This window comes from Primulina huaijiensis, chromosome 7, assembly GCF_012295235.1.
Source record: "Primulina huaijiensis isolate GDHJ02 chromosome 7, ASM1229523v2, whole genome shotgun sequence".
NCBI lineage: Eukaryota > Viridiplantae > Streptophyta > Magnoliopsida > Lamiales > Gesneriaceae > Primulina > Primulina huaijiensis.
Genome location: NC_133312.1, coordinates 23282082 through 23309486, shown reverse-complemented (window position 1 = coordinate 23309486; position 27405 = coordinate 23282082). Strand labels below are relative to the sequence as shown.

Below are 27405 nucleotides of genomic sequence, written 5' to 3'. Positions count from 1 at the left end.
GAATCCATTATTATTTTATTGATTTTATCTTTAAGATTTTCATCAATATCTAAATTATTAATTTTGTTTTTAGCCAAACATTGATTAGCATAATGTCCTGGCTTTTTACATTTTCTATAAATAATTATTTTATTTTTAGCTTTATAATTTTCAGCTTTCCGTAATTCACGGCTTTCTTTTCTTTACTTCTTTCTATTTTTTTGTCTATCAGACAAATGTCTTTTCTTCCTATAAGGTCTTTCGTCTTTATCTATTATTTTCTTTTTACCTTTATTAGGTAGGTCCATACCAAATTGATCACAAAATTCACCTAGTTGTTTTCTCTCAAGTAAATTTTGTCTTTTAATCTTATTATTTAATTTTAATTCATTACAGAGAGCTAAACCCTCTTGGATACAAATACTTATTAATTTACCATAAGTATAACTATCATAGGAAATATTTATATCATCCTTTCTTAAGACTTTTCTAATTGTTTCTGCAAAGAGAAAGGGTAAACCATCTATAAATTTGGCTTCCAAAGACTATTATTACAATCTGGTATCTCATAAATTCGAGATAAAAAAGTATCTTTATACCATCTAAAATCAGTAAGTGTTTTACATTTTAGATTACTTAATAAAGTACGAATTTGTTCACTATTATCAGTGAATCTACCAGTAAAATGTTCAATCATTGTTGTTATTAATGAATAAACAACATTTTCTACTTGAATATTTTCTTCAATTTTTATTGAATTGAAAATATCATTTTTCTGAAATTGATTTAAATAATTATCCCACCAACCTTTAAGTTGGCCAGTGAATCCTGCTATAATCATTATAGCAATATTTTTATCAGTATTACCTGAAGTTTTACACACAGTACTATACATAAGCATTCTGTGAGCAGTATTATAAATTTGTTTATCACTAACTCCATCAATATTCCATTCATAAATACTTTTCCCATTATAACTATTGGAGAAAATATATTCTTGTTCTTCAACAAGAACACCCATGGGAGTAAGTCTATCATAATAATATTTAGTTTGGGTAGGTTTATCTGCCCATTTTATTTTATTAATTTCTTCATCAGAAAAATTATTATTATTAATAATCTCTTCATTAAGAGTATTTAAATTAAGATTTTTAAATTTTTCTTCTAATAATTTTTCTAAATCAGAAACAGAAGATTTAAATTTAAAATCTTTAATTTCTGGAGTGGATTTAATAGAAGAACTAGTAATAGAAACAATATTAGTTTCTGGTTCTTGTATATGAACATCTGGTTTAATTTTATTAATAGCTAAAATAATTTTATCAATACGATCTTTAAGAGAAACTATTTCCTCACCTATTATTGTAAGATATAGATTTGAATAATTTTGTTTTTCAATTATTTGATTAATATGTTTAAAGTTATTTGTAACATATCATTTTCAAATAATTTTGAAAAAGCAATAAAATTCAAAACTTTATTATTCTTTTCTATAAGAAAAGATTGTTGAGGAGGATAAACAAATCTTTGAATCTGTCCCGAAGGAAATTTATAGTTTCTTTCAAGAATAGAAATATAATCTATAATAAATGTTTTAAAAATCAAGGAGCAAAATGAATTAATCTATTTTGATTTTCACAGTATTTATAAAATTCTGTGACAATATATTCAAATTCTTCTTCAGAGAAACTTTTAAAATACGTACCAATCNACAAAGATCAATACAGAATTTTATTTACCCAAATGGAAATCTTTCAGAGATTGGTACGTATTTTAAAAGTTTCTCTGAAGAAGAATTTGAATATATTGTCACAGAATTTTATAAATACTGTGAAAATCAAAATAGATTAATTCATTTTGCTCCTTGATTTTTAAAACATTTATTATAGATTATATTTCTATTCTTGAAAGAAACTATAAATTTCCTTCGGGACAGATTCAAAGATTTGTTTATCCTCCTCAACAATCTTTTCTTATAGAAAAGAATAATAAAGTTTTGAATTTTATNATAGCATAAACAGAAGAGGGTAATAATTTTCTTTGTTCATTATTAAACTGTATTTGAAAAGATCCTTCATTATTTTGAATAACTTGCTGTAAATCCCTATTTATTATAGGATTTATAGGAACAGCCTGTTCAATTATCCAATTATCTGGAAATTCTATTTCTTCCCATTTTATAGATCTATGGGTTGTAATATTAGATATATTAAAATTAGTTTCTATTAGAATTGTTTCATTTAATTTCTTATCAATTCTTTTACACATAGGATTGAGTGTAAATAATGGTTTATAATAAATATGATAACAGATACATATAACTTCTGTACCAGGAGTATAATTGTAACCATGAGTTTTAACATTTAATGTTAAAGAATCTAATATATTAATATCAGACAGAGATAAAGATAAATTTGGATAAACATCAAAATATACTGGACCATGAGCCAGACTAGATTGAATTATTTCCATAAGGGATTGTTTCCAATTCAAATTTCTACTATATCTTAAAGCTGCTATAAAGCTTTCTGGTAAACCTTCTAAAGTTAAAGGTCTAAAAGCAATTTGTATTAAACCTATATGAATAAATCTATAATTTTTCCTATAAGGCAAAATATATTTATTATGCAATAGTCTAATAACCATTTCTTCATTATGAAGAGGTACTGATGATTCTATAGTTTTTACTACCTGTTTAAAACCTATTTTTTCAAATGTTCCTAATTTATAGATCATTTTAGATTCTATCTTAGGAATTGTCCATTTATTTAATAAATCTAAATTTTCAGGTAAATCATATTCTTCATTTAAATTGTTTTTAACAGTTTCTTTCATACTGAAAATATTCATTTGAATAAACAGTGTTAAATCATCAACCAAAACTATTTCCATGGCTCTGATATGATTTTTATATTGAGTTGTAACTTTAATAATATAGAATAATAATATAAATAGATAAATTAATATTATTTTATTATATATTGAGAACTATTTTTAAAATATATTATATTTGAGTATATAATTTATCTATTGAGATATATTTGTATTAATTAATAATTATAGTTTAATACAAAAAAGTATGATATTTTTTAATGATAAATATAATTTTTTTTAAAAAAATTAAAAATAAATAATCTTGAAAATAAAACTGTGTACCTATTGAATTTCCTAATAATGATTGGACTTAAAAGCAATTTTAGTTTAAGGAAGAATTGACTTTTTTTTTCGATCATGTACCGATTGAGTTATTCACAATAATCTATATACCAATTTGACAATTTATCAATAGTTCACGTACTAAAATGTATTTTACTCTAAAAAGTATTATACAAAACCATTTTAAAAAATTTTACATTTTATTATAATATATTGATTTTTATACAAAGGTGCACACATTGCGTGCCAACGAGCACTGATTATAAATAAATAGGGGTGATATATCTTATCGTACCGAAAAATGCATACCATATATCGTACTGAAAATTACAGTATTAAAAATATTTTTACTAATATCATACTGAAAATTTCGGTAATTTCGGTATACTACCGAAATTTTCAGTATGTACAATTCGCATACCAATTAACTAAAATAATGCGATATACCGAGATTTTGGTATGGTAAAGGTATATACCGAAAAAATACCTTATATTTTTTTAAAAAAAATTAACTTTATTATTTAAAAATATTATATATTTTTAAATTTATATATATTTATTTCGGTATTTCAGTATAAACCAAAAATTTTCAAATTTTATAATGTTTCTGTACCGAATATTTTGGCATCGATACCATACCGTACCAAAAATTTCTATAAATTTCATATTTTTCTATATGATAACCTCACTATATTGAAAATTCGGTATTTTTTTCTCATCTTTATATATAAAGAACGTGGGGTGTTCATTATCGCTAAATATGGGTTTCTGATTCACCAAAGATTTATTGGCTTACTAGCAAGGGTGGGGTCCTAAGAGCCATATGGTATTGGGTTCAAATCCACAAGTGTGAATATGTAACGATAATGAATTATCCCGATCTTGGTCTCAATCTGGGGCTTTCTCCTGTAAACGAGATTTTTTTGGGTCTTATCTATCACGGACTTTCTCATACGTCGTTACTCATAACATTATCTCACATTTAGAAAGTGGTTTTTTTGTCCTCCCCAACACTCAAACTTATGACCTCCACACTTAATACCTATTTTATTTCGACTATGTATGATTTACGTCTTCATCTCCTCAACATGCAATTTCAAGCTAAAGATCAAATGCACGGCCGTTTTCTCCAAATCGTCGTTCACATCATATTGTATCAGTAAGTAAAATTCTTGAATTATATTAGAAATTCATTTTTTGAACTATATATAAAATTGAAAAACTAAAATATTTTTGATATAAGAATGGCGAAATTCAATAAAATGAAAAGTAAAAAAAAATGTTTTCCTACTTTAGAGCACTTCCTTTTTAAATGATGTAATTTCATATATGTTTTCAGTTCTTGAGAAAAGATATGGACATGCAAGCCAAGTATTTCTTCCTTTCTCTGGTCGTGGAATCTTCAAACCTGGATCATATACTTAGATTATCAAAGAGACGGAGCCAAGAAGCTTTCGACGGTTCGTTGTTTGTTCTGCTTAACTTCAAAGTTTCCCGCAATTACAATGGCGCGCAAGTTCGTCATGATTAAAAAATGATCAGCTAGAATATTACATAATTATCCGATCGTTATTCATGAGAAATCAGACGATTTCGATTGTCCTGAGTATATTTCTTGAACATTGATTTAAAATTCATTTTGAAAGTATAAAAACCAGTTCTTTTAAAAAAAATGAATAAGTTTTATNTATATTACCTGCATGTCACAGCATACCTATGATTTGGATTAATGATTAATTCAAATCGTGTCCTTCTTGAAATTCACTAAACTATTAATAAATAGAATAAAATACATAAAAATTATATATATTTTTCGTTAGAGAGAGTTTCATTAAATTAGTAAAATAATGTAACTTGATAGCTTAAAAAAACACTTTTACTTAAACTCAAAATAATTGACTGATTAAACATACATTAACACGTACTTTTACTCGATCGATAGTTGACTTTTATTCATAAATTCCATTTCCCCACCAAACCCCAAGAAAATATAGGTCATATTTTTATGGGACTGTCGCAACTTCTTGCTATTTAAATCGTGAAAAATGGGAAAATAATAGTTTCAACCCTTTACGTTTAAGTCACTCATAAAAGTTCTCAATTTTAATATAATATCTTATTTGTCGATTTAAAAATCACGGTAATAAAAACGATTGTATAGGCACACGGCACACAGAAATGATCGTTATTATGTACTCATACATGCTATTTTTGGTCTCTAAAACACATCAAATTTTCATCTCAAACATATTTCCTTCCTCACAATGACAAAAATTTGTGTGAGACTGTCTCACGGGTCGTATTTTGTGATACGGATATCTTATTTGGATCATCCATGAAAAAATATTAATTTTTATGCTAAAAGTATTATTTTTTTATTGTGAATATCGATAGGATTGACCCGTGTCTCATATAAAAATTGGTGAGATAAACGGATTAATGAGGCACCACGACCTACCACGTTTGTCTGTCATCGCAGTTGGTGGGAAAATTGTCAATCTAATCGACATATTTTATAGGGCATGAAGAAATTTCTCCACGTTTTGCTGATGCATGTATACAGCCAGCTTCTTCTACGTTAAATTTATGGGCCCTTTAGTCGCATGCTATCTATCCCGGTCAGTCCCGTCCGTTGATTTTGGACTCCAGAGTTTCAAATTGTACGAAATTGCACGCCTCGATATTAATTCGAAAACAATAAATAAATTGACTATTATATGTAATAAAAAAATAAATTGAATATTATATATATATACCTAGAAGGGTTTCTGTATTTTGATTAAAAATGGCGGAAGCACTGGGAGAGGAGCGGATTGCTGAGTTTAGGGATGCCTTCTGCTTGATTGACAAAAATTCTGATGGTCAGTTTCCTTCTTTTCTTTTGGTATATATTTGACGAACATTTAATCGAATCGAAATTCCAAAATAATATTTATGTGATTTTTTTTTCGCGTTCGAATATCACACAAGTATATCTTAAACCAGATAGAACCTTGTGAAAATTTGAGTTAAAATCCTTATAATACGAAAAATCAGTATACTAAAACCATATAAGAACTAGGCACTACAACATTTTTTCGTAAAACATGACATTTTAAGAATACATCATCACATGCAAATTTTTTTTTTCCTTTTTTCATTTCAAGGAGTGATCGACATAGAAGAACTAGCAATAGCGATTCAATCGTTAGACGAAAATACGAAAAGGGAAGAACTCGAAGAAATGATGAACGAGGTCGATGGCGAGATGGATTTCGAAGAGTTCATAAATATCATGGCTAGGAAAATAAAGGTACAAAATAACATGTTTTATTTATCTAAAAAAAAGGGTACAAAATATAAATAATAACCTCATCTAGATTTAATTGTTAGTATATATTATAATTTTAATTATTTTGAAATAAATATATATTAATAGACGGGATTAAATTGATAAACATAATTTCAGGAAAATATGGTCGAAGAACTCAGAGAAGCTTTCCAAGTTTTTGATCGGGATCAAGATGGATTCGTATCTGCCATCGAGGTCAAATTCGATTTACTATGAAATATTCATTTAATATTTTACGGAAAAATATTATTTTAAAACAAGAAATGGTCAAGATTTTGTTAAAACAATTTAAATTATATTATTCACTAAATCTTAATTTTTTTTTAAAATAATTAAACAGCAATTATTGTATTTTAGTAAAAAAAAAAAAAAAAAGTATCAAACTCATATATGCTATATTATATTATTAAGTGCGAGATCCTTAAAGTAACTATTTTAAATGACATCAACATATTTAATTCTATAATTACCCTTCTTACCTTACTAAAAACCTCCTCATGTCACTCTATATTTTACATAGAAAAAAATATAAACAAAATTTTTTTTTTAAATCAGACAATTTTCTAAATTAAAAATAATTTTGTGTTAATTGTGTAGTATTATTTGATCAAATTAAAAATAATAATAACACATGCAACACGTGTGCATCATTTACTAGTATAAAGAAAGACCAAGTTCTGAAAATGATTTGTGCCATGGAATTTTCAAAATCCCGTCGAATATTGTTGTCGCGACGGCGTGGCTATTTGCAATTCATAATTTAGAAAGGAATTTATTTGGCTAAATTGGAAATGCAGCTGAAAATTGTGATGATTAACTTGGGGAAGAGACTTACGAACGAGGAAGCCACGCAAATGATAATAGCCGCTGATGTAGATGGAGATGGCCTTATTAGTTGTGACGAATTTGTGAAGATTATGTTAGCTTCTTCTTTTTAAATAGGCAAAAACTTGTGTGAGACGGTCTCACGGGTCATATTTGTGAGACATATATCTTATTTGGGTCATGCATGAAAAAGTATTACTTTTTATACTAAGAGTATTACTTTTTATTGTGAATATGGGTAGGATTGACCAGATTAAGATCCGTGAGACGGTCTCACATGAGACCCACTCTTTTAAATATATTGTTTTTATTCATAATTAATATATCCACACAAAATTACTAGAAAATAAATTTTTTATTTTGAGAAAAAATATTCGAAAGACGACATTTAATGGAAAATTTATATATAAAATATTCAGTATGAAATTTTTTAGATAAATGAAATCTATTTTGCGAGTTAAATTGTGGTAGTTATATTCCTGAAAAATCAAAATTGAACTAAGCAACAAAAGAATAAATGGAGTGCATGTGTTAAAATATTGTGAAAAATATTTGAATCAACCCTCTTAATATTGATTTGATAAAGTTTTTAACAAGCAAGGACTCAACCACCAATAACAATTTAATAACATCATAAAAATTCTTGTGAGATCATGTCGCAAATTAATTTTGTGAGATGGATGTCCGACCTTACCCAAATCAAGAAAAATATCACTTTTCATTAATTTTGTGATATGGATTTCCGACCCTACCCAAATCAAGAAAAATATTACTTTTCATGAAATTTATAGATTGAGAAGTCTCACGAATATAGAACCGTGAGACCATATCAGTTATCACAAGATATTTATTAACTTGATATTTGTGAGATGCGGTCATTTATTAACTTGATATTTGATTTTCACACGTTGTTTGTTTTTTTCGCGACGCAACGTAAACAAATATTTTTATGTGCTCATCTTTAATATATTTAATTTGCTCATCTTTAATATATTTTGTATCATAAAGATTCATGTGAAATTGTCTCACGGATCAATTTTGTGATACATATCTATGACTCAATACAACTCATAAAAAATTATTATTTTTATGTCAAAAATATTATTTTTTCATTATAATTATGGTTCGGATCGATCACTAATACAAATTCGTAACAACGTCAGAGACCTAATTATTTCACATGATCAATTATTGTCGATCAAAGTGTATATAAAAATATAGTATTTTATACTTTATAGTTAAAGATTTTCTCCTCTTTAAAATAAATTACCTATTGTTTACAAAATTTTTTTGTTCTTTTAACTAATATGGAAAATAAATGATTTTTTTTGGAAAAAAAACATAACATATTTTAATTTTTTTTTGAAGAGAATAATTACATATTTCCATCTATAACCTAGGTGCATCGTTCAATCCCCAGCTACCCAAATCCCTAATCTTCTTTAAAATGAAGAAGTAATCGAATTTTATGTTAAATTTATACCGATTTCCTCTTCCAGTGGTAAGTAATGTCTTTTTCTTCTCATTTCTTTCCAATCTTGCTTGATAATGCGGCTGTTTATTTGAATTGTGACATTAGCCAATATATCAAGATCTGGCCCAGGTTTCTTGATTATCGCAGCGTTCGACTAGGTTAGATAATTGATTTTGGGTTTATAATCGTGTATTATTTTTGTTTAATATGTGATTTCTGTTAAATTTGTGTTGCTTTGTAATTTGTGAACTCGTTTCGAGACTGATGCTAAGAGAGCTCGTTTATCGATCGAGTAAACAATTAGTATAAACGAGTAAACAATTAGTATGTTTGCAAGTTCATCTAGGAAAATTGGTTTGTAAAAATTTCGTGTGAAAAAATTGATTTTGCTTTTCTGGTGAAATTCCTAGAACTGGTACTGGTTTTGGTAGCAACTTTTTCTATATATTTCAATGAGATAGTTTGTATTGATTTAGCACTACAATAGTTCGGGTTTTGTGAGGTGGTATGTTTAGAATCACGATGATACTGAATGATTCTAATTTTTGTTTATACTGCAGTCAGCAGATCTTGGAAGCAGCCCTTCGTTCCATTTTGTTGATTGAATTGAGTATGAGCATGTGTTCAAACAAGAATTTTTCCTAACTTTTTTTTTTAATTGCGATCAACCATTTCTGAAAGATATTTTTAGCATATATTTATAGCTCGGGACACTTGACAGCCCTCTTCCCGGGTTGAAGAGAGAATCCTCTTCGACTCTTATCTGGAAAAGACAGAGCGGAAAGACATACTTTTTTCTTGTTTTGAACAGCAGGGTGCAAACATGCTAGCTGCCGTACAAATTCATCCACTGTGTTGCCTCTCTAATAGGTCTTCCTTTGTCTTCTTGAGATTCACTTATATATGAGGGTTCAATTCATATGATTTATCATTTATGATTATAATCTTGTCTTTCTTTTAGTGTTTTATCATTCGGTCTTGACTATATCTATGACGCATAATTGTAGGATTAGCACCATAAGTATAACTTGTGCTGCAAAAAATGTAAACGCAAGACACCGATGTATATCTGGACAACTTGATTTTGTTAAGGGGACCAAGGCTTGCCAGTTTTTCTTTCCTGTTCAACGAGGAAACACTTTTGTTGTTTTCAATACGGATGATGGTCATCCAGTTATCTCTCCATCAGAAGAATCAGTATCGGAAGAAGAGACCACTGAGATATCTGCAGACGGTTATGAGCCAGAGACATTCCTTAGTAAATGGTCGCCTCCTAGGTACTTATGGAGAGGATTATCTATTCTTGTTTTGGCAGGACAAGTAGTCTTCCGAGCTATTAAGGGTAAAATTCATTGGAAAAATACTCTCCAGCAGCTCGAGAGAGTCGGACCTAAATCAGTCGGTGTCTGTCTCTTGACATCAGCATTTGTTGGCATGGCCTTTGCTATCCAGTTTGTTCGGGAATTCACCAGATTAGGACTAAATAGATCCATTGGTGGGGTTTTAGCCCTGGCCTTCTCGAGGGAACTCAGTCCCGTGATCACATCTATTGTGGTTGCAGGTCGTATCGGCAGTGCGTTTGCCGCTGAATTAGGGACAATGCAGGTTTCTGAACAAACCGATTCATTGAGAGTTCTTGGTGCAAACCCAGTTGATTATTTGGTGACACCCAGAGTGATTGCGACATGTATTGCTCTACCGTTTCTTACTCTGGCGTGTTTCACTGTCGGAATGGCATCAAGTGCTTTCCTCGCGGACGGCGTCTATGGGATCAGTATAAACATAATCTTGGATTCTGCCCAAAGATCTCTAAAATCTTGGGATATAATTAGTGCCATGATCAAGTCACAGGTCTTTGCTGCAATAATATCGATAGTGAGCTGCGCATGGGGCGTCACCACATCCGGAGGTGCCAAGGGCGTCGGAGAATCGACTACATCGGCGGTGGTCATTTCGTTGGTCGGGATTTTTATTGCTGATTTTGCTCTTTCTTATTTCTTCTTCCAAGGTGCTGGAGACTCATTGAAGAAATGTATGTAAGACTTCGAATTCGAGTTGGCTCTGTTTTATTTTGATTTTAATATCAGAGTTCTCTCACTCGTGATTGAATTTGATCAAAATTTTGATAGTACCAATATCAGACATTCGATCCAACTCCCGTAGACAATGTAAGATCATTTCACAAGATATCTACTCTAAAAATAAAAGAGTTTAGTACAAATAATTTTATTATCACTTTATGTTTTTTTTAATAATAACCAAAATACTCATCTAATCAAATTATAAAAATATTTATTCGGTTTATTATTATTATTNCAAAAAAAAAAAATTATAAAAAATTGAAAGACAACGTTAAAATTCAATCTGATAATATAAATGATCAAGCTTACAAAAATGAAAATTATAATTTTCTCGTATAGTATAATAAGTTCATTCATTAACCGACTTTTTTCTTTATTTTTTTCTTAAATAATATGTCGTGACCTTCATTTCGACTATCAACTTTTGATTAGTTAGTGCAAGTAATTTTTTTTTTTCCTAAATGCAAAACTTCACCTCATTAATTATTATTTTTTTAGAAAACTCATTAGTGACCTTTTTTTTAAAATCAAACTCATTAATGACTTTCATTATCATTATTAACTTTTTTAGTAGTGTACATGCGTGTACTCACACTGCTTCAATAAGTTCAAAGGTGAATCGTTCCAAAAGAAAATGGTTATAAATGGTAATCTAAATATAAAAAATACTGACAATCATTATAATTTATTCAAATCCAGAATCGAGAAAACAAGATATAAGGATAGTAAATATCATATATTTATTGTTTAAATAAGAAAATATTAATTAGTGACCGGTGTTCTAATATCTCAACTAAAACATATCAACTTATTATTGTGTATAGATCTAAATAGAGTCGTCAAAATCAGTGAGACTCACTCCACTAAATAGTAGGTTACAAGTATCCGGCTCCGCTATCCCGTTTTGACAGCTTTAATCTCTAATAGGAAACTCCTAATTATTCGATCTGAATACTTGACTCATTTGCTCGGAACTTATTATCTATAAACACATATTAATTAGGAGTTTAAAAGGAACATAAAGCAACAAAAGATGAGACCAAATGAGCTACAAATCTAGTCTCGTACTTGTTTTTATATTGAGTGTACGAAGGGAAGAAACCATCCAATAAATTATTATTTTTAAATATTCATATAAAAGTGTTTAAAATATTTTTTTCCCTCAAATATTCAATAACTATCTTTCAACAGTTTTTTTTGTTTGGAAAGCATATGTTTAAGTTATTAAGACAAAAGTCTCGACTATAATCGATCAATCGAGAGACCTCAGTTTGAAGCATAAGATTACAAAAAATAAACAAAATAGAGCACTGATTGATTAAGTACAAGACACATCGTCAAGAAATAACTCGGAAGGAAAACACGAACATACTAGAGATAACCAACTACCTCCATTATTATCACACAACTATACTATATAAAGATGATCCAAATCAGATACCTCGAAAATGATGGAAAGACATATTTCGATCACTTTCTCAGCAAAGATAGTTATCACTCTCCAACAACCTGAATCAGATATCTCGGAAATGAAACCATCATAGGAGAAATAAATAGTAATCTAAGGATAAGATACGATATATATATATATATATAATATATATATAATTAGTTGGTGATGTATGTGTTTGGAAAAATAATTACGAGAAGATGTCATAATCTTGAAATATACCGACCGAGGATAGATAGAAAAAAAAAAAAAAAACAGAATTCTAATTATTCGCCCAACTTCAAAATTTTACATTTTCACCTTTTATATTAGTTATTTTGAGATAGATATATAATATATCTTCTCGTAATTATTTTTCCAAACACATACATCACCAACTAAAATTAAAGGCAAATTTACAATGAATTGTCTTTTCAAAATGCCATTAATGATTGGTGATGGGAACATTTTTCTTTTTAACAAAAAGATGGAAGATATGATTATCATAAGATCAACATCAACCACATGATGTTTTAATATATTCAATGAATTGAAAGACATAACGTTGCATCACTATGTTTGATACCTCTCTTTTATAATTACTTAAAATAGTATTTTTTTGGAGACGGTTTTCGTGATTTATATATTTTTTAGACATATTGGTTTGATCTATAAAAATAGTATTTTAACATAAAAACTAATATTTTTTCGTAATTCGAGTCAGATAGGAGATCTTGTTAACAAAATTGACATGCGAAAAAGTCTCAAATGAGTTTATCGTACTTAAAACCACTAAATATTCCTCCAAGTCATAATGGAATTAATTAATCATAATATTTTCAAATAAAATGAATAGATTTTATAGAAATCTCAAATCAATCAAACCAAAATAACAAAACCCTAAATCAATCAAACAAATGTAGCAAAAAATACATACATGCAAAATGTTTTCCCCATCAGTTTTTTTTATATATTAAAAAAAGTTGGATCTGAACCAAACAAACGAATATTTTTTTTTTAAAAAAAATCAATACTAATTTACCTAACAATCGATATGATATATATGACTACATAATTCCGAAACCACAATTTGTAGATTATTTGATGGAATTTTTAATTGATTATACTTATTTTAATTTCAATATAATACAAATGGAGATAGAACTATTTTATGTCAAAATGCATATTGAATATTATCTTTTAGGTCGCTATTAAGCTCAATAATTGATCGCAACCATATATTGATCCGTCACTTCTATCTAGAATTTAAAAAAGGATTTTGGGTATTTGTCAAAATCTGAACATCTTTTCAAAGAGTTTTGGTTGCTAATTTTTCTTGTAACTTACCCTACCATGGTTACATTTCCACGAATGGAAACATGGGAGCAACTATCAGTCTCTTTTAAAATTTTCCAAATGGGACCCAAAATACCCTAATAAATTTTGTGGCAAATTATAGGTTTTTAATTTCAACTTCTAACAATCTTGTCATTTGACATTGGGCATTAATTAATACATGCAAATATGTAGATAAAAACTCCAAATTAGATCATTAACTCAAATTAGTATACGAGTCTATTGTAATCCTTCATAATTTATTTAAACATATGTGAGATAGGATATTACAATCACATCTTTTTCGTACATCGCGACCCTGAATATACTATTTCATATGTTTAGTTTACATAGGCCAAATTGATAAAATATTAAATTTTAATTATAAGTTTTTAAATACAATTAAATTTAGTCAATTTTACATGAAGTCATCCGTTGGAATAAAAAAGAATTGGATCCGCCTAGACATGATATATAATATGGTGATGAAATAATATGTATAATTTATTTCTTGTTTGGGTTAGTTGATCAATCATAAGAGCGGCAAATCATTGATAAAAAAAAATAAGATCATTAGAAAGATTCAATGTACTTGTTATATAAAGTATAGTTTATTCCCTCATAAATCCACATTTATTACAAGAATTTTTTCGATGTCAACTATGGAGAATCATGTTTCGGATTCGAAGTGGTTCAATGTTCAATCTGTGCCACAAAGTCATGCGTTTTCCATTGAAGATAGACCAGGAAACGACCCAATCCCTGCGTGCAAGACTATTCCCATTATTGATCTTGCAAAATTAAAAACTTCAGAAAGAATTGACACTCTTCAACAAATCATCAAAGCTGGTCAAGAATTCGGGTTTTTCCAGGTAATTTCCCCATATTGATCATGTATATACAATATATGGTCACTGCTATGAAGCCCAAAAGTTTGTTTTGTTTCCAAGAAATCGAATTCATATCGCATTCTGAACATAAAGAACAGTAGACATATTCGAATTCTACGTTTTATTTTATTTGATTTAAGATATTATATAAATCAAGTTTCATTCGAATAGTAGCAACCATGCATGTAGAAATTATAAAGTTCATGTTTATGATTATATGTATATTACAAGGAAGGTAATTAATCATGGAGTGCCAAAGGATGTAATGAATGGTGCAATGGAGGTGTTGAAGCAGTTATTTGATATGCCGGCTGGGGAAATTTGTAAGGAGGCTGATACAGATGGTTGGGTGTACATGGGCAGCACCAGCCATGATATAAATGGTGTTCATCTGTGGAGAGATAATATCAAGCATCAATGTCATCCCTTGGAGTTGTGCATGCAATTTTGGCCCCAAAATCCCACAAGATATAGGTAATATGTACAAATTTCGAAGCGCTCGATCCTATATATGGTATATGAGAAATTTTTAAGTGTTTGATATTTGTTTTGGAAAGATTTTGGTATAGGGGAAATGGCCTTGTGGAGTTTTTATAACATTGTAAGTGTGTGTTTATATGACCTGACCTACTCAATTTTTAAGAACATATATCTCACAAACCCTTGTTTGTGTTCATTGAAAATACAATAAAGCTAGCTATATGAAAAGATTTGAAATTCTATTATAAGTGGCATGCATCAACAATCAACTTTGTTTTTTTTCCCCGAAAAAACATTGTTGTCTACATATGTATTATGTTCGCAGTCGTCTCTCGCTTTATCTATTTAAAAAAAAATAGAAAGAAATGGATAAAGAATTTATTCTTGATCACTTCGATTTAGAGAGGTGGTGGCATCATACATTGTGGAGATAAGGGCATTGAGTTTGAGAATGCTTGAGCTGATTTGTAAAGGATTGGGACTCGAAGAGGGGCATCTTGAATCAATTAGCCAAGTTCAATTCTTGACCGCAAGTAACTATCCACCATGTCCTAATCCTGGTCTAACCTTGGGTTTGCTCAAGCATGTGGATCATAGCCTGATTACTATACTCTTCCAAGGGGACACCGAGGGCCTCCAAGTTTTGAAAGATGGCAATTGGATTGGAGTTGACCTCGTGCCCGACGCCTTTGTCGTTAATATTGGCTCACAGATCGAGGTACGTTTACACTACATAGAATGTCAATGTAATCCATCCATAATGGAACTTAACATTTTCAACTGATGGAGGTAGATCCAACAGAAGACGAGTATAAACGCGTCTCACAGTACAAATGAATTTTTTCAAATTCAATGTATAATTTTCAACACATATTGATCGTATCTTTTTAAGTTGCTGCAATTTCAAAGTTGTTTATTATTATTATTATTTTGATGCAGATTATTAGCAATGGGAAGTTGAAAAGTGCAGAACACAGAGTGGTGACAAATCCAAATAGCGCAAGAACTACAATTGCCACCTTCATCAATCCTCTCCCGCATTGCATTATCGAACCCGCAAAATGTTTGGTGAATGAATCAAATCCGCCTCTCTACAATTCCATGTCTTTTCAAGAATTCGTTGATGCTTCCAAAGCTTTTGGTCCTCACACTGATGCACTTCAAAATGGTGTATTACACGTCCTCAAAATATAAGTCATTATATATATATATATATATATATATATATATATATTTGTATATTTTTATATTTTAAATTTTTCTTTTTAGCGAGCATGTCACTTGTTATTGAGGGATTAGTTAGATATACAAAATTTGTACAATAAATTTTCTCATGTATAATCTTCTTTTAATTATTATTATTATTTGACTCTCGATCTTCACATTTGCAAAAGATACATAGTACTCCAGGGGACAAAAGTGGTTTAATTAGCTGCAAGAAAAATACATTAGCCGAAGATTGTTGAAAACCCTCCACAACTAATAACTCTCCATTTTTTCAAAATTTGAACACATGTATCTCTGAAAAAATGGCTGAGGCTCCTTTTGAGGTACAACCAGAAGCCCAATTCCCCTCAGGCTTCAGCCCACTCTCTGTTTTAATTCTATAATAATTGGGTGGGGGTGGGGGTGTAAGCAACACATCAAAGTATTGAAGTGTAGGCCAAGAATTGGAGGGGGGGAGTGATCTAAACAAATATGAATTTTAAAAAATTAAATTCTTTGAATTATGCGTTCTAATTAAAAAATATAATTTCATAAATAAATATGGTAGCAACGTAGCCTAAAATTATTATATATATTTTAATAATATTTTTACATTTTTATTAAACCAAAAATAAATTATATAATATACTTTCGAACAAAATACTTTTGTATACTGTTACTAGTTATAGGTAGCAGCACACCGTACGATTCTCTCTCGCGGCCTACTTGAGAAATCCCCGACTTTGCCGGCGGCAGCTGCGGCATCGAGCCCTTCGATTCCCACTACCCATGATTTTTTCGGTCTCTTTCTAAGTAAACTCGTTCTTTATTATTATTATTATTAGTATTATTTTTTTCCTTACATTATAAACAAATAAAAATACTCTTTTCCCACTTTTCTCTCGTCTCTCCTCTCTCTGACCATTGTTTCGGTTTCTTGCAGTCATTTTTTTTTTTGGGTTTTTGTACAGGAAATTTTTAAAATGTTAAAGAAGGATTCAATGGAGTCCACGCGGCCAATACCCGTGTACTGGATTGAAATGTCGGATTCTGTGTCCCGCCGCTTTGAGTTTGAAGCCGATGGACGATTTTCGGTGAGCTAATATTTTCAGTTCATTTGTTGTTCTTGCTAGTCCATAACAGCTACTCATATGAAGAAATGCTGAACCCATTGTTATTTACCTTTGAATTTTGGATATTGAATGTCCTTGAGCTAGTTCTAATTGAGTAATCACATTTTTTATTATTCTTCTTTTTGTGTATTGTGTGGATGCGGCTTTTCTGTAAGTGTTGCGTTACGAGCATCTGTTCGGGTTTTTCTTTGTAACTTCATAGAAGCGGAAGAGTCAAGAGGGTGACTTTTTGTATTGGAGGCAAAATTTATTTTCTTGAAACAATTAGGCCTACATCTTCTAGATATTTGGCCTGAATACTTTTTGGGTATTTGTTTGGTAGAAATCATACTTAGCCCTGAAAGTAGATTTTGGTGACTGTACACAGATGAAGATAGTTGATGATGCAAGACCAGCTTCCCGTAGAGTGGTTGAATCATTCCTGAACAAGTTTTTTCCTTCAGGATATCCTTATAGGTAAATTGCATTTTGTATCCTGCTTGATTCGGGTATAAAGTACTACAAGTTATGATTTATTTTTTGAGCTGGGCCATCCTACATTTACAGTGTGAACGAAGGATTTCTTAGATACACACAATTTCGAGCCTTGCAACACTTCACCAGCGCGACATTATCTGTATTATCAACTCAGGTCTTCTTCTGATAGTATTATCTATTATGGGATTATTTTGCATGACAGGTCATGATGAATACCGTTTCAAATTCTTAATAATTCACATGCCGCAACTATGGTAGGGACTTTTTAACATCTTAATCCCTTTCAGTCACTGTTATTTGCTGCAGGCTTGAGACCTACACCAGCACAAGCTACTGCTGTTGGTTGGGTAAGATTTTATTTGTTGGACAAATTAGTGAAGTTGCCTAAGCTTGTTTTTTAAATTATGGCTTTGTTATATTGCGTTGGTCGAGTGCAGATATTAAAAGATGGAATGCAGCATGTTGGGAAGCTCATATGCAGCAATTTGGGTGCAAGAATGGACTCGGAGCCAAAAAGCTGGAGAATTTTGGGTTTGTTCTGAAATCTTGTTTTAAGTTTTCTAGCTTTCTACGAGATGATTGATAGAGATGGATTTTCCTACTTGTAGCTGATGTTCTGTATGATTTGGGTGCTGGTCTGGAAGTTCTTTCCCCTTTATGCCCTCAGTTATTTCTTGAAATGGCTGGACTAGGTAATTTCGCCAAGGTGGGTCAAATATTTGCTACACACGTGTATTTGGTTTTTAAGTGAGGCAAAGAATAAAGTGTTCTCGTGCCTTTTGGATTCATTTGAGATTGTTTAAGACACTAGGAATGTTATTCTCATTTTATCAGGGAATGGCCGTTGTTGCTGCAAGAGCAACTAGACTGCCCATTTATTCTTCGTTTGCAAAAGAGGGAAATCTCAGCGATCTTTTTGCTAAAGGTGAAGCCATTTCCACTTTGTGCAATGTTTTTGGAATAGGGGTGGGAATTCAGTTAGCATCCACAATTTGCTCATCTATGAAGGGAAAGGTACTTTCCTTGTCGTCCTTTATATAGTTGCCATCTCTGGTTGAGATCCAGCTATTCTAAATTTAATATTATGTTTAGAAACAGCAAATCAACCAAATTGCTTCTAGGTTTTTGATCTAGTTCATATTTACCAAAAAAAAAAAATCGATTGGAAAGTTATAGATTCACATTTTGTATGGTTGAATGGGTTGGCAGAATGGTGTTTTGGTTCCAGTGGCTTCTAGAGAATATCGGTGTTCTATTCACATATTTTGAAAGAAGCAATTGTAATTTATAAGATTTTACATTTTTTCGTTCAATTCAGATAATTACTCTCTGATGTGCTCTTGTATAATATATAGTTGGAGTTATGTATAAGATGCAGGAATAAAGGCGACTAAGGTGCTAAAGCTGCTATAATGTTTGCTTTTATTAATATCGTAACACTGAACGGATCATATTTGGTATAATTAAAAATTAGAATGATGTTGCCTTACATTGACCTTAAACACACATGAAGACATGCTAATCCTGAGAGTAAAGGTTCTAAAGAAACGGCATGGACTAGGAAAATTAAGGGGTGCCATGATGGTTATCAGATAATTGGTATGGATAAGTTACTGGTCACTTGAAAAAGAACATCGTATGTTTGTGGGGGTCGTAATTCTCATTTTTGTTGAAGAATGAAGGAAAGAAGAATTTATCGTGGTGGTAATGTACGGACGTTTACAATCAATATAGCTACAAATTGGCTTCTTTTTTTTAAGATTGTTATTACATTATTGCATTTTCGAGACTCCCTCAAGAAATTTTACGAAATATCTCGATGTTCTCCAGTAGATTTATTTGATTTTGTGGGTGAGTGGTATCATTTGTGCTATGCCACTTTCAGATGACATTGTATGATGCTTGTTTATGATTCTGAGCATCTTGCAGTTGATAGTCGGACCATTCCTGTCTTTGATACATGTATATTGTGTCAGCGAAGAGATGCGAGCAACTCCAGTCAACACGCTCAATCCGCAGAGAACCGCTATGATTGTTGCCGACTTTTTAAAGGTTTAGCACCAAACAAGCTTGAAAATTTAACCAAATCTGTTTCTTCAACAACTTAAGCTTTTGATGATTTTAAACCAGACTGGTAGAGTTTCTAGTCCGGCTGATTTGAGGTATCGAGAAGATCTCTTATTCCCTGGACGACTAATAGAGGAAGCTGGCAATGTTAAGATAGGAAGAGCTATACACGAGGTTCTCAAGCCTTCCGAGCTACACCATGTCAAAGAAAGATTCCCCGACGAAAGATTTATACTTAGCTTAGGACCGAAATGGACAGACTTGATATTGGAGCACAGCGCCACTGGTGAAGACGCATTGAGAGGATGGTTAGTCGCTGCATACGCGGCAGATATTGAAAATTCGTCGAATATGCAGAGTGAGAATGTGTTGGCAGAGGCTTTCGATAGGATGGATGGCGTGTTTCCATCGTTTCTATCAGAAGTTCGGGCTAAGGGGTGGCACACGGATCGGTTTCTTGATGGGGCTAGATGTCGTTTTACATTAATGTAGTCTTAGAAACCTTGTAATGTAATATTAGAACCTTAGTTTCCTTCGTACGTTGTTAGTAATTTTGCGGCCCACGGAATTCCACACTCGGATTTGTCTTGCAATTTCTTTGGAGCATATATTGTTCACTTGCTTTTATGACGTCAGATTTAATTTTCTCAGCTTTGATCCATTACAAGAAAAAAATACCAACAACCTCGGTTTTTCCGAAAACCGTTGTTCCTGAATTTAAAGCATTTGACACATGTTTCCAACTTTTGAACAATCGAAATAATTCAGTTTTGAGACCGGGCTACATCTCCTGCCGGATTAGCCGGTTCTCTGAGTTCGATTCCTCTCTCCGCGTGTGTTGTAATAAAAAACAAATTCAGTTTTACTTTAAAAGCTAGTTCAAGTCAAATCCAAGGTTAAAATATTTTTAAGTTATGAGATAATAAAATTTAAATTTAATCCCTTATATCAAAATAAAGTGTTTTATCCTAACAAATTAATACAACTATATCATCTTTTAATATCTTTAATTAATTTAATACTCCGTAGACTAATTAAAATATATTAGCACAACATATTATCATGCATTTTAAAATTATTTTAATTTAATTAATAATTAGAAATATGATATAAATTTTATTTTATTATTACTTTTATAGTCTCGAGGTCGAATATAGGTCGGTTTGAGAATAAAGAAAGTTGGGGGGCCAAAATATAAGCGGATATAATTAGAATTTAATAATTGTTCCGGAACAAGGGGAGTCACCGCCTTCATCTCTTCGTCATTCGGTAGTCCCCCTTTCGAGTTTCGATTTACTCTTCTAGGGTTCCAAATTTTATCTCAGTTCGTTCGATTGGTGAGGCAACAACGCCATGGCTACTGCTTCAGGTAATTTATCCCCCTATAATTCAATCAATTTGACCTCCCGATTCTTGATTTGGAATGAAGGATTGTATGATTATGTTCGTTTACCATCCATGTTTCATAATTATCTTCCAGATAGATTATTTTTTTAATGTAATTTTGTATCCAATTGCGAATTGCAGTGTCGTTTAAGTCGAGGGAGGATCACAGGAAACAGCTTGAGTTAGAAGAGGCGCGGAAAGCAGGGCTTGCACCTGCTGAGTTGGATGAGGATGGGAAAGAAATCAACCCTCACATTCCACAGTATATGTCTTCGGCTCCTTGGTATTTGAATGCAGAGAGGCCGGTACGTTACTGGTTTATTTTCATGCTCAGTTTTGTGTTGCATCTGTTAGCCTGGAACTGTGACATTCTCAAAGTTCTTCTCTTTGTTGCCTTTTTAGAGTTTGAAACATCAACGGAAGTGGAAACTTGATCGAAATTATACCAACGGTTGGTATGATAGAGGTGCTAAGACTTTTCAAGCTGAAAAGTTCAGGAAGGGCGCTTGTGAAAAGTACACCACTTTATTTGTTTATGTATCTGTATGAATTGTTTGAGAGAGAGAGAGAGAGAGAGAGAGAGAGAGAGAGAGAGAGTGTGTGTGTGTGTGTGTGTATTCATGTATCCGTGGTTGGTCCGCAATCCTTTCTTGTTTCCATGGTATCATGCTTCTTATCAACGATATATTGTGGTGCATCTTTCCTTTCGATTATGTTCATTTTTCCAATGTGAATGCAAATGGTCATGTTCTAAGGTGGAGGAATTTAGATGTAAGATGAAAAATTAGTGATTAGTCATCCCTGACACAGACTGCGAAGTCTTTAGCTCTAATTTACTTGGAATAGTTTACCTTTGCACAGTTTAAAAAAATATTTTACGTGGAACTTTTTACTTGCAATGCTTTCTTCTTCTTTTTTTCTTTCATTTTTTCTGTAGAACTTGAATGATAAGTGAATGTTACACTACTTTTTAAGGATACGTGACATCTACTGTGTTACAGTTATGCTTGTGCATCTAGCTTGTGCTCCATGATTCCTCATATTTAAGCATCTTCTTGTTCTAACCCATATTGCTCTAATGGTTCCATCAGTCTACTAATTATGTGATTCCTACAGCTGCGGAGCTATGACTCACGATAAGAAGGCTTGCGTGGAAAGGCCCCGCAAAATGGGAGCAAAGTGGACTGGCAAAAATATAGCCCCCGATGAGAAAATAGAGACCTTTGAGCTTGATTATGATGGAAAAAGAGACCGTTGGAATGGTTATGATGCAGCATCTTTTGAACATGTGGTCCAGAGGTATGAAGCTAGGGATGAAGCAAGACACAAGTATTTAAAGGAACAACAGCTGAAAAAGTTGGAGGAGAAAAATAATAATCAAAATAATGAAGAAGATGACGTTAGTGATGATGAAGACAATGAAGATGATCTGAAAGTTGATGAGGCCAAAGTAGACGAGAGCAAGCAAATGGATTTTGCTAAGGTTGAGAAGCGTGTGCGTACTACTGGTGGAGGAAGCACAGGAACTGTTAGGTTTGCTATGATCTCTATCATTCTCCTATTTTGTTTAAAGTTTGCACACTAATATTTTTTTCTACACATGCTTGAATTCGAGTGGGAAATTAAAAAATTCCTTCTGGAATTCTCTCTATCGCCTCTGATATGGGGTTCTGCTGAAAGCCTGAAACACATCTTTTATATTGTTTATTGAAATTGTAAATTTTACGTCTATTTACACATTTGTTTTCTAACAGGAACCTACGTATTCGTGAGGATACTGCGAAATATCTTCTCAATCTTGATGTTAACTCTGCTCATTATGACCCCAAAACTCGTTCTATGCGTGAGGATCCTCTTCCAGATATGGATCCTAATGAAAAGTTTTATACGGTAATTAAAGTAGCTGTGCAAATAGTGAGATTGATTTGTTTTTTGGTACTTTATATGTGCTGACGAGATGACTGTTTCGGCTTGCAAATATTTTAGGGAGACAATCATCATAGAGTCAGCGGTCAAGCTTTGGAGTTTAAGCAGCTCAATGTTCATGCTTGGGAAGCATTTGACAAGGGTCATGATGTCCATTTGCAAGCGGCTCCATCACAAGCTGAGCTGCTTTATAAAAATTTCAAGATTAATAAGGAGAAGTTGAAGTTTCAAAATAAAGACACTATCATGGAGAAGTATGGCAATGCTGCTACAGAAGACGAGCTCCCACGGGAGCTTTTACTTGGTCAAAGTGAAAGAGAGGTCGAATACGATCGCGCTGGTCGAATTATTAAAGGCCAGGTAAGGATTCATAATATTATATGGTATTCTTTGACCAGGTTTATGAGCTCATTTTCATTTTTCTGTGTACTTGCATGTAGATTTTGAGAGTTAATGAACTAATATCTCATGGGCATCAAGATTTTTCATTTTAAGCTTGCATGTTTATTTCCACGTTCTGTTATGCTCTGGGTGTGTGGCTGGTTGAATTTTCGGCAATGAGTTTTAATCTACTTTTCCAAATGCTTCCACGATCCTTTAAGTTTCTATGATATTTCCGTGCTTGTATTTTATGGTGATGGTTGGTGTGCTTTGTGTGTTTATTCTAATTTCCTGTCTTGCTGTGGTCCTGTGAAATATCTGTCACCAATTAAAATTTTTTTAAACAGTTTTTATTGGTATTTTAATTAACAGTGTTAACATTTTTTTTTTGATAGAAACAGTGTTAACATTGATTAGATAATGAAGTGTATTAATATGAAACTTGTGTATTAATTCTCCCTGTGTATGATTGAACAACTGTTGTGTGAGGGAGGAATACCTTCAACGTCTAACCTTCCAGTACCTGATCTTTGTAGGAGGCATCTCTTCCAAAGAGCAAGTATGAGGAGGATGTTTGCATCAATAACCATACCAGTGTTTGGGGTTCTTGGTGGAAGGATCACCAATGGGGTTATGTATGTTGCCAGCAGACGGTTAGAAATAGCTATTGTACTGGTGCTGCTGGTATTGAAGCAGCTGAAGCTGCTGCAGATCTTATGAAAGCTAATATTGCTCGCAAAGAGGCTTCTGAAGGTTAGGGTTTTGTACCATGCATTATTCGTAGTAACTAGAAAACAAAAAACGAGTTGCACAGGCTAATATTTTGTTTACTTTTGATTATTGCTTCCCTTGTGATGATCATAAATTCAAAACAAAATTTAAAACTTGACCTTATTGAGGAAAGCTTCTTGAAAAATTGCGATGCAGAACACATTTTTTCTTCTTCAAAGAACTAGAAATCACTATCGTTCTAAACACTAACCAAGCATGACCTTAATTTATCTGCCATCTGTAATTATCACTGTCTCTTACATAAGCGTTCAGCTAATTAAGAAATAAACTCTGGTTTGATTTTGATTTTGATTTTGATTTGGATTTTGACTTTCTTTTTTTTTTTGTTATTACAATTCAGAAACAGCTTCAACAGCTGAGGAGAAAAGGCTTGCTACGTGGGGATCTGAAGTACCTGATGATTTAGTTCTAGACCAGAAGAAACTTGCTGAAGCACTTCAGAAGGTGAAATTCTTGCCATCGAGTTCTGTTCCTGTGCAACAGCTGTTACTTTATATGTGGTACAAATCAAAGTTCGGATGTCGCAGTGGTGGTTCTTAAAATATCTCCTCAATCCTTTTATTATTTGCCCTAAATGTTATATCTTTCCTCGAAACTTTTGATTGCTTCTTCATCAGTAACATGAAATATCCAACTGTTGTTTAGGAGGATGGAAGGAGGAGAGAAGAAAGGGACGAAAGGAAACGAAAATATAATGTCAAGTGGAACGATGAGGTATGTTTTTCGTATCATATTCTTTTCAAATAATACCAATCTTTCATGTGAAATTCCCATGCATTTACCTCCCAAGGTTTGCTAAGTAGATTGTACGGGTAAATGGCTAACAAATATTTACATTGTTTAATTAGAATTTCACCTCAAATAATTAATATTTTATGCATGTACACCGCGTGACAGGTTACTCCAGAAGACATGGAGGCATACAGGATGAAGAGGATCCACCATGATGATCCCATGAAGGACTTCTTACATTGAAGTTTCAGATTCGACAAGAGGCTCGAGAAAAATTCGAAATAAGGAATTTCGGAGGAGTTAATAATTTGGAAATGTGGGCGTTTCTTGGTTCCTGGGAATGATAAGTGGCTCTAAACTATGGGTGAGAATTGTAAAAACATTTGTGTTTTGTTTTTTAATGTTTTGCTACTTTTGCTCACTCTTGAATTTACTCGGTAGTGTTTTATGCTACATACAATTGATCAAATAACAGAGACTCAAATCATCTTTGCAAGTGTCACACCAAAATTAAGATATAAAATAGATACAAAAATCAAAAGGAAATAAACATAAGAAAAGACTGCCACGCATGTCAAAGACTTCATTAGATGCTACAAATAACGAGCCAACGTCTCTTGATTTCGCATTTCGGCTCGGAACTTGGCTATGAATTCCTCAGCCCTTTCGTCGATCCTCTCCATCTGTGGAGAACCCATCACCAAAGATTCCCACATTTCATCAGCTGAACTCATCTTTTCATCCATGTTTCCTACACCAACTTTGTGCAATCCTAAAACATGATTCTTCTCATAATCGACAACGGCACGACTATTATTCGAATGGTATATCTTCTCACACGCTTTTGGATTCAACACAGAATCAGCATGCTCGACTAAGAGCTGGTCCACTAAAACAGGAAGATGCCCCGCCTTTCGAACGTAAGCAAGGTGGCCCTCTTTGGTTCTACTTTTACGCTTGATGAGCTTGAATTTCTTGGGATGAACCGAAAGGGATGTCGTCCATGCGAGTTTCTTGCACGTTTTCTTGGAATCGTATTGAGCTTTTGGTTTCTTTATCAGCTTTGGCTTGTTCAGTTTAAGTTGCAGTTTCTTGGTGAAGATCCTCCAAGCTTTAGTAGGGGGAAAAAGCTTCAAACTCAAGCAAGACATAACTGAAGAAGAAAAGGGATTTGGAGATATTGATATTGGAGAAGAAGAAAGGATGAGGTATTTTTTTGGATGAATGCATGAGTGGTTACTTTATATGGCTCCTTTCTATAAGTTTTATCGTGAAGAATATAATTACTTGCTTAAATTTTACGCTGATTGTTCCACTGTTTTTCAGAATCTAGAAGTGAACCAATATTTTTTACAACTTTTTTCCAATATTAGATTCTGCTTAGGATTTACGTCCGACCCATTGGCCACTAGTCAACATACTCGGCATGCCCATTTAAGTGTATTTAATGCTAAAAGGTTTCTTCCCAAAAAAAAAAAAGGTGTTATTTTCGAATATACAAGAGATCCATGTTGCACCAGTGTTCAACTAAAACTACGTTCTTTCAACATCGAGAATTGGGTTTAAATGATAGATATACACGAATATGACAAAACAAATTCATAAAATCAATATAAAATTGAGCAGGTCTCTTGTGAGACGGTCTCACGAATCTTTATCTGTGAGACGGTCAACCTTACCGATATTTACAATAAAAAATAATACTTTTAGCATTTTTTCATGAATGATCCAAATAAGAAATATTCTTAGCATAAAAAGTAATATTTTTTTATTGATGACCCAAATAAGATATCCGTTTCACAAAATACGACCCGTGAGACCGTTTCACACAAGTTTTTGCCTATAAAATTCATGCTCATCGCTTACCATATGTAAGATGATCGATTCTAGAAATAGCATCGCATGAAGAAGCTCTAGAAGTGCAAAAACTTCTAGTCGTTTGGCCTTTGATTTCCCATCAAGCCACAAAATTATTATTATCAATTTATTAATTACATAAAACTGGAGAATATCCATCCAAATCCAAGAAAATTGTTCTTTAAATATACATTTAAAAAGTTATTTTCATCATCTTTAGTTTTTCAAATTTATATATTTAAATAATTTCAAATTCCACAGCCTGAAGAAATGTAGTTACCCTTGTATCGAAAGCATCTGATATGCCATGAACAACGATCTATGAACAATCGATATATTTGGGAAAAATATAAATATATAATTACATACGTAGAGGAAATGTATAAAGAGAAAATTATTAAATCTTTCTCTATTAATTAGTTTTTGTGCATCACAAACTATTACAGGCGTTGCTTTATATAGAGACAA

At 32.0% G+C, this 27405-nt stretch overlaps 5 protein-coding genes across 13 annotated transcripts; all 5 read left to right on the top strand.

The window, feature by feature from the left end:
* Nucleotides 1-5898: 5898 nt before the first annotated feature.
* On the top strand, nt 5899-7438 carry LOC140981757 (calmodulin-like). Its single transcript, XM_073448187.1, has 4 exons — nt 5899-5996; nt 6282-6427; nt 6584-6661; nt 7264-7438. The coding sequence occupies exons 1-4, from the start codon at nt 5921-5923 to the stop codon at nt 7402-7404; spliced, it is 441 nt and encodes a 146-aa protein (XP_073304288.1). The 5' UTR covers nt 5899-5920; the 3' UTR covers nt 7405-7438.
* A 1213-nt stretch (nt 7439-8651) lies between these two features.
* On the top strand, nt 8652-10893 carry LOC140981127 (protein TRIGALACTOSYLDIACYLGLYCEROL 1, chloroplastic). Of its 7 annotated transcripts, XM_073447402.1 has the most exons (4): nt 8676-8792; nt 8871-8923; nt 9326-9635; nt 9773-10893. In XM_073447402.1, the coding sequence occupies exons 3-4, from the start codon at nt 9589-9591 to the stop codon at nt 10803-10805; spliced, it is 1080 nt and encodes a 359-aa protein (XP_073303503.1). In that variant the 5' UTR covers nt 8676-8792; nt 8871-8923; nt 9326-9588; the 3' UTR covers nt 10806-10893. The 7 variants fall into 7 exon arrangements, with proteins under 7 accessions (XP_073303506.1, XP_073303501.1, XP_073303499.1 ...); XM_073447405.1 differs by lacking the exon at nt 8871-8923 and having other exon boundaries at nt 8652-8792; nt 9470-9635; XM_073447400.1 differs by lacking the exon at nt 8871-8923 and having other exon boundaries at nt 8652-8792.
* A 3252-nt stretch (nt 10894-14145) lies between these two features.
* Nucleotides 14146-16182, top strand: LOC140981754 (hyoscyamine 6-dioxygenase-like). Its single transcript, XM_073448179.1, has 4 exons — nt 14146-14482; nt 14736-14974; nt 15383-15698; nt 15920-16182. Exons 1-4 carry the CDS (start codon nt 14264-14266, stop codon nt 16172-16174), a joined length of 1029 nt encoding a protein of 342 aa, XP_073304280.1. The 5' UTR covers nt 14146-14263; the 3' UTR covers nt 16175-16182.
* Nucleotides 16183-16865: 683 nt separating this feature from the next.
* Nucleotides 16866-20513, top strand: LOC140981774 (protein root UVB sensitive 2, chloroplastic-like). Of its 3 annotated transcripts, none has more exons than XM_073448231.1 (10): nt 16866-16987; nt 17158-17280; nt 17687-17775; nt 17866-17950; nt 18084-18143; nt 18234-18327; nt 18405-18502; nt 18631-18810; nt 19726-19848; nt 19927-20513. In XM_073448231.1, exons 1-10 carry the CDS (start codon nt 16976-16978, stop codon nt 20353-20355), a joined length of 1293 nt encoding a protein of 430 aa, XP_073304332.1. In that variant the 5' UTR covers nt 16866-16975; the 3' UTR covers nt 20356-20513. The 3 variants fall into 3 exon arrangements, with proteins under 3 accessions (XP_073304332.1, XP_073304334.1, XP_073304333.1); XM_073448232.1 differs by having other exon boundaries at nt 16869-16999; XM_073448233.1 differs by lacking the exons at nt 17687-17775; nt 17866-17950.
* Nucleotides 20514-21074: 561 nt separating this feature from the next.
* Nucleotides 21075-25552, top strand: LOC140980910 (pre-mRNA-splicing factor SLU7-like). Its single transcript, XM_073447023.1, has 10 exons — nt 21075-21232; nt 21391-21554; nt 21652-21764; nt 22366-22782; nt 23004-23139; nt 23236-23535; nt 24093-24309; nt 24689-24792; nt 24994-25062; nt 25246-25552. Exons 1-10 carry the CDS (start codon nt 21217-21219, stop codon nt 25321-25323), a joined length of 1614 nt encoding a protein of 537 aa, XP_073303124.1. The 5' UTR covers nt 21075-21216; the 3' UTR covers nt 25324-25552.
* The last annotated feature ends 1853 nt before the right edge of the window (nt 25553-27405 follow it).